The sequence below is a fragment of the Bactrocera latifrons genome, unplaced genomic scaffold (assembly GCF_001853355.1).
Source record: "Bactrocera latifrons isolate USDA-ARS-PBARC rearing strain unplaced genomic scaffold, ASM185335v1 scaffold_168, whole genome shotgun sequence".
Lineage (NCBI taxonomy): Eukaryota > Metazoa > Arthropoda > Insecta > Diptera > Tephritidae > Bactrocera > Bactrocera latifrons.
The window spans coordinates 593,842-610,604 of NW_017535163.1; the positions used below are offsets into that span (position 1 = coordinate 593,842).

The following is a 16,763-nucleotide window of genomic DNA, read 5'->3' on the forward strand; positions in this document are numbered from 1 at the left end:
TAATATTTTTAATGAAAATTTTTATTTAATTATCTTAAATAATTATTTTTTATAGCTTGACCTCGCAAACATACTTTCGGCATACATACATTTATTAAACCAACGTTCTTTTCATAGGTGTGATATTAATAAATATAAGGCTTTGACGCCTGTAAAACAAAAATTGTAWTATACATCAAGGAGCTTTTATCTGCCGCGTATGTTTGTTATTTTAATATATGTGTTAGCTTAAATATAGTTTATTAGTGGAACTACCAAAAATAACCAAAAATTAATGGGCGTTAAATATTAAAAAAGAAAAAAACAAAAATGAATAAAAAAATAAAAAAAATTTTTTTTAATAATTTTTGTTGGATTGATTTATAGAGCTCCTAATAATTTATAGACCCGCAAACTGACTATTAGCGCACACCCCTTAAACCAACATTATTTCAAAAGTATGATAAAAATATAGCATACCTCAAGGCGTTTAACTTATCTATGGCATAATAGGCAAAATTTTTCTAACTTTTAACAAATTCTTGTTGACGAGAAGYAAATTAAAGAAATAAATATGTTTACACGTATAAAATCTGCTTTTAAAATTTTCTTAATTGGGGCAATTCCTATAGGTAAGACATACTATAATAAAACTAGACATATTTTTAAGAGTCAGAATATATTTTCATTTCATAAGTATGTAAGCTTTAAACCTAGTTGAACTTAAAAATATAATTATATTGTTCAATAAAAAATGTTGTACGAATAAAAGAAAAGATTTAGCATACATCAAGGCGCATATATGTGAGTTGATTGCTTTGAAAAAACGCTGAATTTGATCAAAGAGATCAACAAAATMTTTTTCTATATGTTCCTTCCTTCTCTATATTTTGGTATATTATTTACTTAATGCTCTCGACCTCAAATATTCGGKGCTTGAGCAGCTTATACTAACAGCTTGTTACTATCAATTTCTGGTCTCAACTGAATTATCCTAATTTCTTATGCACATTTTCTGTCATGAAGCACGTATATTTATATGCAAACGCTGGCATAATAGCACAAGTAGAAATAAATAAAAAAAAAGCAGGTAAAAGCAGTAATCCTCAGCAGCGCATAAAAAATTCCAGCATTCGGCCACAGCTGCAAACGCTGAACAGCTGAGCGCTGTCCATAAATCCGGGGTATTATTTAACAAACTAATCTACATAGCATAGACTTACGAATGGTATTTACTCAGACCTGCCAATGCATTGCTCAAATAAGCAAATAAGCACATAAGCATATTTTCAGAAATGTGCAGGCACTTTATTTATGTGTTCGGCTCATAAACTGCGCTATCCACTAGAGCAAATATATTGAACTACTAAAATATTAAATTTGCGCTGCAGCGTACTGAACTATTGTAAAGATATGCGCGCACGAATGTAGGCAACATATTTTGCCAGTTGATAGCTGGGCGTTGCAGCTTGCGAAGGAGAAATATGGGGTGATACAAAATGTTTACTTGGGAATCACAAAAATTGTTTAGGAAAAAAATTATAAAATACATTTTAATGAAGATATATAGTTTTCATGTAAAAATATGATTAGCAATGTATAGAAGTGAAATTATGACGAAAATTTCTTATATTGGAATTGAAATTGGAAAATCAAAGTTTATGCAAAAGCTTGCTAAAGTGCAACACAACCTCTAYCGTGTGTTTTGCATCAACTTGGTTGGCTGTAGTAAGTATACTAATGCCGCACATTGCTTAAGCATAGGCGCCGTGTCCTACTTTCAAAGAAAAATATGTATAAGCTGTTCATCACGCATTTCTTCATATATACATACATACATGCTTTAGCTGCTTATATTATTATATTTGCTGACTTATTCGCTGCATTTGTGAGAGAATTTCAAGCAAATACGCCAGTCTTGATATGAATAGACAACTTTCATTAGCTTAGCTTTGCCTAGTATTTCTTCTTCCTCTRTATGCGTGCAAATATATTTACTTGTTTATATGACAAATACAAAGCTTTGATTGTTTAACAACTGGCTGGCGCTCAATATGATTTGCTTTGAAGCATGCTGCAGCGATATGAGTGCGCTTAGTTCATTTCAGCTTTATGGCATACTTCAAGGCGTGCAGCTGTAATATAATTTTTCTTGTTTACTTTAGCAAATCCTCGAAAAGTTGTAATGAAATGGCAAAAATTTATTGCAACAGTTGTTTGGAATTATTTACGAGTTGGCATTAAAGCGGTGGCAGAAAGTGAGAGTGAGAGGCAGACAAWATTGCTGCTAGCCGACAAATAGAGGACAGTAAGTGCAGGCATTTTTGTTTAAGCTGGGATTAAAGGCAAATTTGGTATAATATGTGGATTTTTTGTGGMTGCTGGAAGAAGTTAGCACAACTTTATTTATTTTSGGTAGTCRAAAAAGTCTTTTCGTRTTTTGTCAACMGAAATATATGGAAAAAAATGGCAAAAAGATTAGAAATACGAAAATAAATAAAAAAATTTTYGACTACCCAAAATAAATAAAGTTGTGTCACCTTCCACGAAAAATCATGAGTAACTAATACGGCTTATTGACAAGCCAAGCGGAAAYGGAAGTGAAAACAATGCCGTAGAAAATCAAATAAGAGAGAATTAAATAAAATAACGAGCGCAAATTGGCTTGGGGCCACCAATGCGCACTAATTATTGGTAATCACGCGTGCCGCATGCGATTGACATCCAATCACAATCACTTTTTGAGCGCAAAGATGCACTTCAGGCGCCAAAGCGGCAGTTGCAACGTGCAATTAGCACTATAGCGCGCCGCCCGCTGCTGCGTTTTCGCGCACTCCACTGTCATTAACGTGTTGCAGCGATGTCACGTATGTGCCACAAAAAGGGCGCATAAATCAGCGCAATCACAATCAGGGTGACGAGGCACTCAGAGATATTGCTTGTATTGAAGAAAATAGAAATCGCATTGGCGCACAGCAATACAAAGCAGATTGCAGCGCTGTTGTTGTTGTTGCGCCAACAACAAAAGCGCGCAATTTGTGCATATTTTCGCATTAGCGAGCCGATAAGATCCACATTGTCACCACCAGCAACACTGCGGCCTGTGCAAGCGTGCGCGCATGTATGTGTGTGTGCGTGCAGCGCGCTGCCGTCCCTTTTGTGCGACCTTTAATTACAGTCACGCGCTAGAAATTATGCAGGCATTCATCGCGTCATGCCTGCTTATTGCTTGTTACTTATCATTGATGTGCTTTGGCTTTGTTCGTTGCCTACTTGCAGGGGTGCACACCCCCTGTGCGCTGTTTTCATGTCGTTAATTGAAAAGTGTGCTGTCGTTGTTGCTATTGTTATTATACTATTCATGTGCTGCACTTTCTTCTCCGTTTGATTTGCCAAATGTAAGGCAGTCTGCTTGTGCGCTGTGAATTTATGTGGCGTYGCTGCGTTTGTGGCATGAAAACAAAAGGCCGCGCTTCGATAAGTGACAGGTGTGAGTTGAGCAGCGTGTGATATGCGAAAGCCAGCGGACAGCACGAGCGCGCGCGCGTTCAGTCAWTGTTGCGTCATTCGCGTTACGTAAACACCACGTTGGAGTGCTGGCGCTGCTTTCAAGTCTAACTTCTTAAGGCGCTATTGTTGGCCGCCACCCTCATTTGCTGCCAATCACACGCTGACTTTGTGTTTCTGGGCGCTGCATTTTGTCAATTCACAAAGGATTTTAGCACGCCACCAACAACACGCACAAATTAGTGGCACACTTYCGCCGCCCTGCTGCTTCCGCTTGCCGTCGCTACCCACACTACTTCAACGCGCTTTATTTGCTGCTTACAAATCATGCACCCACACCCACACACACACAGATAAAGCAAGCCTRATAAAGTCGGCAAGCGCGCACTTGCTTATTTGCCTTTGTTTTGCGCATTCCAATTTGGTCTTTTGTTTATTTCGTAGCTTTTCTTATTTGTGCTTCCGTTTGGTGCTTTTGTCTTGTTGTTGTCAAAAGTTAAATGTTTGTCAAATCGCGCTTTAATGTCTACAATTTTCCTATTTAATCTCTCAACTTGACTTCTGTCAAGATTTTTGCGCACAGCACCGCTCACTYTCGTCAATCAGGAGCTAGGAAAGAGTTTTTAAAATAAAGCAGCKTTTGTAATTTAAAAGCAAGAAGTGRAAGTAAAGAAGCAACRCACAATATCTGGTCTGCGTTAAATAGCACTCAACACAAGTATTTGGAATTGAGATAATATGCTAGATTGACTTTTTGTCTAAAGCTTAAGTGTTWGGGCCATAATTCGTACAAAAGCCGCCCGAAAGTATGCGCAAATAAAGTCAAGTATGAGAGCACTCATATTTTTGAAACCCCGATAAATTGCGAGTAAAGAAGCTGAAGCCTACTTTTGGCTGCTTTTGCTACTTTGTGTTGCAGACAAATGCACTTCGTAGAAAAAGCTGAAGTTAAGTTGAATTATTGGGTAATTGAAGCGACAAATTTTGTTAAAAAACTTGAGCAAGGTGCTCTTAATATGCGACATTRTGTATTATATGAATATTTTKGAATGACAGCCTAGAGGTATGCTAGCATACGATTTKCTTTTCAAAGTTTTTGGAGCCAGCWATTATGAAAACATTTCGTTGAATTTTCGAAAAGATGTGAAACATTGTGAAACTTCAAGCATATTTCAGCTAATTTGAGCAACTCGTTAGGACTGAATTATTAATATAATTTTCTTGTTTATACCCTGAACAGGGTATTTTTAAGTTTGCTCAAAGTATGCAACACCTAAAAAGAGCCGTTAGAGACCCTACAAGGCATATACATAAATGGGCAGTATTGGGAGTCGATTTTGCAATGACCGTCTATCCGGCTGTATAAATGGAAACTTGTCCCTCAGTTTTTGACATATCGTGCACACGCACTTTTTGCACCAAGACGCTGCTATTTTTTTATAATCTCCGAAGAAATTATTAGGTTCGGACTACTGTAACATATAGCTGTCATATTTACTCGAAAGCTCACTGCATTTACATGTCGTCAACTAAATTACAAAACCCAAAAATCACTCKTCAAAGGCTTACAGGCGATGGAAAAACGATATAACAAAAAATATTCATATTGAAAAAAATTTTAGTATTGGTTAGGAAATGGTTATATACTAGTTATATATTAGTTGCATATTGGTTTCATATTAGTTATATATTGATATATATTGATATATCTGACAGTGGAAGCTGGAAATTTTATGCTACATATGTATATGTAATATGATATAGTGAGTAATAGGCAATAAAAAACTCAATTCCCAATTTTTCATGATATTATATGTTGTTTTGCATTTCAGATTACGATATAGAYGTGCAACCTCCAAATAATGTAGTTGCTTTTAGGCGCAAAATAAATTTAGTAGTATTTTATAAAGYGAACATCGAAATTTAACATTAAAAGCCTGTTACTTAAGCAAATAAATGCAATATATACTTGCTATTGCTTTTGACACCCAGGATTTAATCTATAATTAACTGTTTGAAAACAAAAAAAAAAAAAAAATTATTGAAAATTTAACATTACCCCATTTTTCAACTCTTTCTGCCACCTTAAATAGTTTTGCTTTAAAACATATAATTTTGTTACAGCAAAAGTCATTTAGCGGCTAAGTATGTGTATATAATGTAAACATGTATATACATATATGTACACCCTTGTAATTTCTAAAATTGTCACTTAACCCAAAAAGTAACCGCTTSTTTTTGTAGTACAACTTAATTACGCTGCTACCCGAAAAATTGGGCGCATGCTACTGTGACACATATGTTTTACGCGACTTGTACTCGTATGCATGGAAATGAGTTCACACACACAAACACACGTGCATACTTAAATCAATAAGGCAGTGTTGTATGCCGAATATGGCTGTAAGTCAACAAACAGCACTTCGTGAGCATATTTTTTATGTTTCGACATAAATCTCGCAAGCCTACATAAGTACAACGGTTTTTTGCACGCTGCTYACTTTTTCCACAGTTTCTTACTTTTATTTTTTTACGACTTGCTGCCCGTTGTCCCTCAGCGACATGGCAAATAATTAACTTTGCCTACATTTCCACTTCCTCAGCGTGTTCCTGTGACCAAACTGGGCACTGGCCTTGTCCGACATGTTCTTCCACTCAACTGCACCACACTCACACACACATACACAAGCTTTTATTAGTACGTCTGTTGGCTGGCTATTTTATGTTATTACCAATTCTGTAGTTGACATTTATGTGCCACTACTTAGCATACAATTGCATGTTTAGTTCATATGAAAGCAAAGGTACACTTGGCGCTGGCAAACACACGAGCACAGACACACACACACACTTGCAAATTTGTTAGTCTGTATTTCTGTACGTGTGTATTTGTGTGTTTGCAGGGGTAGCGCAAATCTGCAAAAAGGCCACCTGTACTTTAATATGTGCGGGGTAATTAGCAATGAATGCAATTTCAAAGGGATTTTCCGGCATCATAAACCAAGTCAACGCACATACGCACAAAGCAAAGAGAGATTATGCAGAGCATATACTTATATACACACATGCATGCTCATTCGTAATTTATATGTATATACAGTTGTGAATGTGTAAGGGTTTGGGTAAGTAGGCATGCTTGTTCAGCTGGAAAATGCAGAAGAAAATGAGCTTTAGCGAATGCTATTAACAATATCCTTAYGTCAATGTGGATTTGTCATGGAAGCAGCCAAATATATGTTTATGTGGAATCCGCTTTATGTATATGCTATTAAAGAGGTATTCGCTCAAGCAAACAGCTAATGGCGGCAAAATGTGTCACGGCAATGGGTTGTCACGAGCCTCTAAACATACAACTTTTTCATCTGCTGTTCCTTTCTCTCCCGGTTCGTGTCTTAGCTTCAATATTTTTGGCGGTTCCGAAGTGCATATAGATTTAAAATTTGCTTTTTATCAGCAATAATGTCACAAGTTTGATTTTGAGTGGCAATTTCCACTGTTAGTTGGTTTTTGTGCTTTATTTCAAATTTTTCCTCASCCGACCTATGACTTTTCGAGTGGCATTCACACATTTAGTCTCTTGTCTATCACTTGTTTTGAGTTACACCGAAGATTACCTACAATTTAAGATATGTCTGCAATAGTTGTTCAATTTTTGAGACATCGATACWAACTGATYGATCAAAACCCATACTAGGATATTTTTATATCCTTTAATGCTGCAAGCAGTGGAACTTCGTATGGTATTATAGACGGTTAGAATGATTCAGTCGAATTAAGAGTTTTTTCTGCAACTTTTAGAAAGTGCTTAGATAAGTAGATTCGCTGTGTAAATACGGTCTTAGCTCTGTAGAGGTGCCATTGTGATTCCAGCGAGACTAAAATCCACTCACTGGATTGTCTCTTTCTGAACCAGTCCGTGCTTGGGCGAGTTTCATCATATGAAAAGTTTTATATTGACAGCTTCTACAAGAGTCATAATGGTGTTCCCAGTCTGCTGGCATATCTGCCAATTGGATTTTTAAATAATTTTTTTTTTGTTTAATTTGAATATCCGGCCGGAATATGCAGCCTTTATTCCATTCGTGCCGCGTTTGCCTTCCATCTTTTCTTGAGTGTAATTGTAGGGCAGCACCTTATCTGGCTAAATCATCTGCTTTACAGTTATCAGGGATATCACTATACCTTGTAATCCATTGCGGGTTTATTGTCAAACAGGACGTTGGCTTTCAACAACTTTGACGAAACCCTAAGAGCGACTTCAAATAGGCCTGACTACCTATTTATATAAATAGGTTCCTTTTTGTGAGCTCACCTCTTATAAGAACTAGCAGGCTTTCTTTAATTGCTGTGATCTCCGCTTGRAAGACACTGYTRTGGTCTRGTGAACGGAATACGATTTTGGTATCCAGTTTTGCGGAGAGGACAYCACCTCCCACTAGGTTATCTAATTTGGAACTATCCGTTCAGTTAATTATCCCTGCACTCTTGCCTACCTAGCCCCTTTATCAGTCTCTCTGGAAGGTAAGACAGTATTATAGATAAAATTCGGATTCAACTCTGTAGGATTTTGAAAATCCCATCGATGTAGATGCCCATCCTTGCTGTCTTGTCTAATTCAACCCTTTCTCATCCTTCTCTGTTAGATAAGGCAATATTGAGGAACGAATTTAACTAAATTACTGGCTATACCAGAGAAACGGTACTAGAAACGGGAATTTACTAACTATATTTGAATGCCCCTTATTAGCAGCGACTAATGCGGGGTATTCCCTCAGTCTTAGCGCTGGCTTCACTGTCAGTTGCTCACAAATCAAGAAGAATTATTTTTACATATTTAATTTGGTTTTTTCGGTTGTTCCAGTTAACAATATATACTGGGTCTTTTCGTCTTTTGCCAATAGATGTCGTTGTTGTTGATTACAYATTTGTAAGTGTGAATAATTTAAAGAGATGAAAATTATATTTTTGCTACTCACAGTTCATGTCCAGCACAACTTTCCTCGTCAGAGCCGCCACAACGTGTCCGTTACTCGCTTGGCACGTGTAAACCTGTGGAAAGAGGAAAGAGGAGTAAGATTTAGAGCAGAGCAGCAGGAAATGAAGAGCAGCGACATATGTACATACGGATATAAACGAACACGACTAAATATTAATAACGGTAATAAAGCACGAGCGGCCTAGAAAAGCAAATGAAACKCGTTGCCACCTCGCCCAAAGTCATTATTTGCGTAATTATATGAATTTCCAGCGACTGTTACAAAATTCATTAGCTACTGAATGTTCCCACGCTGTAMGCATGCCAATGCATATATGTATRCATGTGTGTATGCCTCATTAACTCAATCATATGACTTGGTTGCATTTTCGAATTATTAGTTAAGGCTTATTAATTGGTATGTTGGCGCCATATCGTCAACACATCGCAGGTAATTAGTTTAGAACAACCAAACACACACATAAAAATATGCACACGCATACAAACACGCACAACGGAATGTTTTAATTATGTACGTATATTAAGAGACGAAAGTAAATGAGAAATTACTATTGAATCAAATTGTTTAATACATTATGGTAATTTCATTGCGACAACAAAAGAGATCGCCCGATAATGCGCGACGCAGCAGGAAAGCGCTGCTGGACTGACAGCGAAAAGGGGAACATTGATTAGCCGGCGCTGATTTGGTRTTATATAACTGAGCATGAAGAAATTGAAAAAAGAGATATTTGAACGTTTTCGAGCAGAACTAACGACACCTGTTGTGTGCGGAATAACTCCATATCAAAATTCTCCGGCGTTGTGCCATTCAGCGCTTTATTCAGCTGCATTGTTCTTTATTCAGCTACATTTTGTTTAAGCTGAATAAGTGCTGAAAACGTGTAAGCGTGTGAATTTTGCAAGCTGTTGCAACTTTAGCGTTATACAACTCAATTTCAATGTCAAAAAACGTAAAAACTTGCATTTATTTCTAATAATATCTCAACAAGTTGCCTGAAAACTTTAAAGGAAGTGTATTAACTTGTCTTTATAAAACAGCAAAATTTGTTATTAAGCATTTTGCTGCAAGCTTATTTAAATGCCACATCCCGTTAGTATGCGGCACAGTTATTATACGCAACTATTCCTGACATAATGCGATAATCCGGCAGAAACTTTTCCAAGGCTGCGCCGCAACWGCGAAGCAAAATTTGCGCAAACTTATATGAAACTTACAGCAGCAGCGGTAGAATCTTAAAAGCTTTGCCAGCTTTGTATAAATAGCTGTTTTCTTCACCGAATTATGTTTGTTGCACGCTCGTAAGCGCCCAAATAGTTTCACCTGAAACTTGGCGGCGTAAAGTTTTTGACAGACGTAAACACTTTGCCGATTCTCAGCACATGGCAAAATCTGTTCGTGTTGCCGAAAACGCAGAGATTTATTAGAAATTATTTCACTAAGTGCCTTTAAATGCAATGTGAGCGCGTTGTGCGCGCTTGTATGTGTGTGGAGGAAATATTGAAAAGTTGTGCAGTTAATGGAGAGCGCATTAATTTTGGAAAATCGTTCAGTTTGGTGTAAAAGAAGCGAGAAACATTTCACTGATCGAGATTTGACATGAACTGTTCCGTATAAGTCTCTCATTATGTCAGTTCTATTATACCACACAGAAACATGGACGCTGATGATCCGAGATGAAAAAGCAATTACAGCAGTCAAGGTAACTTTTCTTCACAAGTACTTTGGAGCCGTCCGCGTGAGCGATGAGTATTAGAGAAAATGGAACCACGAACGGTATGAGCTATACGACGACAAGGATATAATTCAGCGCATTWAAGTTCATCGAATGCGCTGRTTAGGACATGTCATTCGCGTGGAAGTTGATGCTTTAGAGAAAAGTTTCTTCGAGTCGAAACTCATGCATGGCAAAAACGTCCACGCATCCAACGAAAGGACCAAGTGGACAGCGACCTATCTACACTTGATATGTACAACGGAATTCGAGTTCCCGGATCAGACCGAGCCACGGTTGTAGTGCCAAAGCACAAGAAGAAAGTCTATACAAATTGCTGTATAGCAAACCGAACTGATATATTGGGTTGTAAAAAAAATTTTGCGGTATTTTTTATTGAATTTTCAATTGTTCATAAAATATTTTTTATGACTCATGCCCAGCTCTTGACCGATGCTACGGCTGCTACTAGGCGGGTCTCTTTCGACCAATTCAGCGATTCTATCGCAATTTTCGACGACAGGCCTYCCGGAGCGTGGCGCATCTTCGACCACCTMTWCACCAGAACGAAAACGTTGAAACCATCGTTGTGCGGCGGAAATGGAAACTGTATCGGGTCCATAAACTGCACAAATTTTATTGGCCCCTTGAGATGCATTTGTGTCTTTATCGTAGTAGTACTGTAAAATATGCCATATTTTCTCTTCATTTTGCTTTATATTTGTGACGCTATAACTCACGAACGACTTAAAAGAAACTACAGTCAATCAAACACGTGTTAGCGCGTGAAATGAGCTTTCCAAAAAGGTATAGCGTGACAAGATGCGATGAATAAAACTAGAACAACGCGCTCKCAGCGCTAACTAGCGAAAATACCGCAAGACTTTTTTGACAATCTAATATATTTTTCTTATATTCTTCTTCTTCTTTACTGGCCTAGACGCTTATGCGGTTATAGCCGAGTTAACAACAGCGCGCCAGTCGTTTCTGCTTTCGCAATTTGGCGTCAGTTCAAGGTATGCAACTGCAGCCAGGTCCTTCTCCACGTAATCTCTCCAACGGAGTGGAGGTCTCCTCTTCCGCTGCTTCCCCCGGCGGGTATTGCGTCGAATACTTTCAGAGCTGGAGTGTTTGCGTCCATACGTACGACATGACCTAGCCAGCGTAGCCGCTATCTCTTGATTCGTTGAACCATGTCAATGTTCTCGTATATCTTATACAGCTCATCGTTCCATCGAACGCAATATTCGCCGTGGCTAACGCACAAAGGACCATAAATCTTCTGCAAAATCTTTCTCTCGTAAACACCAACTGTCCATGCCTCTGCACTACATATCAGGACTTGAATAATGAGTTCCTTATTTAGTCTGGAGAAAGCAGAACAAACGGCGCGGTTGTTGAGGCTAATAATATAAATATCATCGGCGTATGCAAGCAACTGTACACTCTTATAGAAGAGCTTTGCAGCTCATATTATTTTCTCCAGCAATAGATTGTCATACGATAGGCAGTTGCATTGTCTGAAACCTCGTTTCATATCGAACGGCTCGCTCGGAGGTCCTTCCGATCCGTATCTGTATAGCAGAACGGAGATGATGAGTGACTTGTGGAGCTTCTCTTTGTTCGTCGATAGCGGGCTTTACTTTTGAATTGCCTACTCAGTCTAAAATTTGGATTCTATATGTAAATTTGTGCGTATTTGAAGACAGTTTGTTTACGATATCAAAATATTNGGAGTGTCTGCGTCCATACGTACGACATGACCTAGCCAGCGTAGCCGCTATCTCTTGATTCGTTGAACTATGTCAATGTTCTCGTATACCTCATACAGCTCATCGTTCCATCGAACGCAATATTCGCCGTGGCTAACGCGCAAAGGACCATAAACCTTCTGCAAAATCTTTCTCTCGTAAACTCAACTGTCCATGCCTCTGCACTACATATCACGACGGGAATAATGAGTTCCTTATTCAGTCTGGAGAAAGCAGAACAAACGGCGCGGTTGTTGAGGTTAATAATATAAATATCATCGGCGTATGCAAGCAACTGTACACTCTTATAGAAGAGCTTTGCATCTCATCATTATTTTCTCCAGCAATAGATTGTCATACGATAGGCAGTTGCATTGTCTGAAACCTCGCTTCATATCGAACGGCTCGCTCGGAAGTCCTTCCCATCCGTATCTGTATAGCAGGACGGAGATGATGAGTGACTTGTGGAGCTTCTTTTTGTTCGTCGAGAGCGGACTTTACTTTTGAATTGCCTACTCAGTCTAAAATTTGGATTCTATATGTAAATKTGTGCGTATTTGAAGACAGTTTGTTTACGATATCAAAATATTGTTCCAATTTAGTTTAGGCGAGTTGTTCCTGGATCCAGATTTGTCGGAACAACAACAGAAGTGACAGAAAAAAGTCACATGAAGCTAAAGTTGGCATAGATGTTGGCTAAACGACAACTTTCGTTTCATGCTTGTCCAAAAAGTTTCATTTCGAGCCTAATTTCGAAGGAAATAAGACCCGATAATGGCGTCATATCACAATCTGCAGCAATTGGTCGAATTTTGGGGATGCAATAGCGTTTCCTGAGCCACATGAGGTTTCGACTCATCCAAATAGCTGTCTTTGTATATGATGATGAAGCTGTTAGCTAGAAGCGGCTTCTTCTCGGTTGATTTTTCTATGGAGGTAAGTTTGTGAATTTTTCGAAGAAAAAAAGATTTTGGGTATATTCCTGGAAAATGTCCAGGCAATGCACTAAGGTGAAACGCGACATCATTAAATGGCAAACCTTACTAAACGTACTGACAAAATATGACACAAATCTGTAAAAAAAAGAATGGCCGCTGAAGGATACATTATGCTGCGGCTAGGTTTCCAAATATCTAGAGCCTTAGCTAGAATTGTGTTATTACCTAATTTAGAAGGCATTTCGTATGCTATTGGAATCTWGCGCATACCATTCTTTTTAAATTTGCATATCTTGATGGAGAATGGAATTTACTTCTGCTTTTATTTTAGCAGCAGTCAAACAGACCACACATAAATTTTGCTTGAATTGTCATAAGAGCCAGACCACAATAGACAAATCAAAGAAAGCAAGGGGAAAAAAAAATAAAAAATAAATAAAAAAAAAATTTGTAACGAACAAATGAATTCTGTAACAGAGAGCAAACTATAACTGTAATTGAAAAATTGAAGTATATAACTTGCGTCGTAAAGCCGATTAAGACCGTTTCAGACAGCCACCATACAACAGAYGCCCCGGAACCGAGCATATGAGCCACAAAGCTAACCAAAGCCAACTCAGTGCGGTYTTAGTCCAAAGCATCTGGGCAGCGGGCAGCAAAGCGTAGTAAAAAGCGRCCAAAAGGAGAGCAGAGAAATTTGTTTGGAAATTAGTTTCGAAAGCAAGACAAACAAAAAAGCTAAGCCGGCAAGACAAGAGCAGCCTTTGAGCATTTAGTGACTAAATTGCTGGAAGAAAACTACCACACACACACAATGAGTACACACATTCTCACTCAAAAATGAAATAGAAATGCACGTCAGGTGTAAGAATTAGTTTACTGCACAAGGCAACTGTAGCTTGACGCAAATTCGAGCGGCAGGACAACATGCAAGACACGAAGGCCGCGCAGCAAGCAGAGGAAGTGCCTTAGTTGTACGCAAGTAATTGCAAATACACAGCAAATAGAACGAAGCAAAGCAAAATAAACTAAGCAATGGACATGACGCAAGYATTATTTAAGCCGTGCAGCGTTGATGCAACACACACTCATCTGCCATGCTATAACATAAATGTGTGTATGTATGTATGCAGCTGCGTGTGTGGCGTCTGAGCGCCAAGAAAAATAAGTGTGTATGTGTGTGATGCTTGTGTCCATTTTCGTCGGCGTCGACGTTGCTGCGGCGCGTTGCACGGGATTAACTTGTAACAATGGCAAAGAAGTGAAAATAAATTGTAGCGCTGTAACCACGATTTACAGTGTTCTCGAGTGCCACATGTTGGCGCGAACAATGTGTGAACGCGGCGAGTCGCACGAGAGTTGTCACACAAAGAGAGATTCATCATTTCCGGGTGGGCGTTAAGAACGGCTTAGAAGAGCGCGAACAATAAGCGCGCGTGAGTGGTCTTTACACCTAAACACTTATGGTGTGTGTGCGTGTATTGTTGCGTTGCCAGTTGAATTATGCAAATGGTAATGAAATGAAARTGAGGCATGCCACACACGTTGTGTGCTAAGTAGCAACGGCTAATAGTAAAGAAATATAGCCAGAGGAAAATGTAGAATGTAAATGTAAAACTTTTTTTTTTTATCTATGAATGAATATTTTAGTTGTTGTCTGCGTTTACAACGTTTTATCGCCAGCAGTTTAGTCGGCTTAACTGCACATAAACAATAGTTAAGGTAACCGATCTTATGGTTAGATATTTTTGGTTTTTTTTTTTACCAATCGTTACCTCGAACTCGTCGCTTGGTTTACAGGATATCGATCTGAAAATTTTCACACATCTATTTCTCCCCGAGTGGCTGCTCATTTCTTGAAACCGTCGATATCGGAACACTATAGCGTATAGCGTTGTCATACAAACTGAACTATTGGATTCAAGTGCTTGTATGGGAAATTTTTTTGTTTGCGGAGATATCTTCACGAAATTTGGCCTAAGTAATTACCTAAAGTAGCTATGCAATAAATGAAGAAAATGTTCAGATCGGATCACTATAGCATATAGTTGTCATATGAAGTGAACGACCAAAATCAAGTCCTTGTATGMAAAACTTTTTCATTTGATCAGATATCTTCAAGAAATTTGGCAAGTATTAAGGTTTGGAGCAATGGTATAATCTGAGAAAAAATTGTTCAGATCGGAATACTATAGCATATCCATATCATACAAACTGAACGATCAGAATAAAGGGCTTTGTAAGGAGTTTTCGGTATTTATAAACTGTATCATAACTTCTGTATAACCAAAGTTCCTTTTATTGTTTTTCAGAGTTTTCTATTCGGCTCCAGTGAATTAATATTATTTTTATAAATTTTCGAAGTTTCCGTGGAAACGAACTCTGACKTATRAAGATCAAACTTCACACGAACATTAAAAACAACTATACCAAGCTATATAAAATAAATATTTATCAACAAATACCAGTCCGGGTCAATTGTGATCATGTTTATGGATACTGAAAACGCTTTAGGTCAATAATTAGCGCTTATTTCATCGTACACTGTAAGAAATATAGAATATCGTTAGCTGTAGATAAACATAAAGCATAGATTAGTTCAAAATATATTCCGACTTTAAGTAAAATCGATTGAGCAAAACAGATTTAACAAAAGAAAAGGCCAAAAAGGAAGGCCCTATTACATTCCTAAATTTTCTGCCCTTAAAGAGCTTCTGACAAAAAGCAAAGTATCTTTCAATCAAAGTATCCTTTCTGCGCCACCGAAATAACTACTTTTTTTCTGTACAGTTTAGCGCTTGCTTGGACTCAACTCTCTCCGTGCGTTCATAAGCAATTACATTTATTGTGTTGGCTTCCTTCACAAGAGATGTAGGCCAAACGCAATTCTAGAATCAAGTTGGGAGTTATGAATGCGAACCGCATTCCAGACATACTCTCACTATTGGCTACTCAAAAGTCATAATAGTGTTGACTGTCACTTTCCAGCACCTAATCCCGTAAACATGTTTCATGCGCACCAARCAGTCACAGCAATTGTAAATTCAGCGTCTTTATGCCACGCTGTCACTAGTCGACTATTATTGTGTTGTTGTTGTTAGTGTRCATTGTGTGTTTGGTAGTTGTGGCGCAGGATACCAAAATAAACACTTTTAGTTAAATTTAGATGAATTTTCCCCCAAATAAGTGATGTCAAGTGAAGTGAAGTGAAATGCGTAGAGCCGAGGACATGAGAGGTCCGAATGGCGTCGTGCAAAGAACACAAAGCTGAGCAAATGAAAAGCAAACACACGRGTGAAAGCGAGTGCACTCTAGCTTATGGCGGGCTGCGAAGTAGCATATTTGTATTACGTGTATTGTTGTTGTGTTTGTAGTTATTTGCTTTAAGTTCACTTTTGTTGCTGATGTTGTTGTTATTGTGRGCTGTCAAGTCCGCACAAACAATCTCCTAAATTATTATTTACACTCCATTCATGGTCCACACAGTSGAGACAGCATAATGAATAATCCAACTGGATTAAGATTATGGCACATACGTAACAACACATACACACATGCACGTAGAAAGAGTTCAACACATAGTTGGAGCGGGAATCAAGTCAGCAAAATGCCTTCTTGTTAGCCATGTGACAATTGTGTTTGTTGTCTGAGCATCTTCATTGTTACTGCGCTTTAAATAATAAATGCTCAGCGCAATCACAATCACAATCACAATAATAATAACAATAACAGAAGCTGCTGCGGCAAGCAATCTGCCAAAAATATGAGTGAGTAGACAGGTTGGCTGACAATCGTTCAGGTAAACAATGCTGCATAACTGTGTTTGTTTATTTTGCTCTAAGCTGACTGGAGCATTTGGCAATATAGGGAGATACTC

At 38.2% G+C, this 16,763-nt stretch overlaps 1 protein-coding gene across 1 annotated transcript in view; it reads right to left on the minus strand.

The window, feature by feature from the left end:
• The window catches only part of LOC108966633, a 142,845-nt gene that overhangs the window by 29,629 nt on the left and 96,453 nt on the right, over positions 1-16,763 (minus strand). Inside the window, exon 5 of the mRNA XM_018929635.1 lies at positions 8,463-8,535. Coding sequence (XP_018785180.1) covers positions 8,463-8,535 — 73 coding nt within the window. The remainder of the gene's footprint in view (positions 1-8,462; positions 8,536-16,763) is intronic.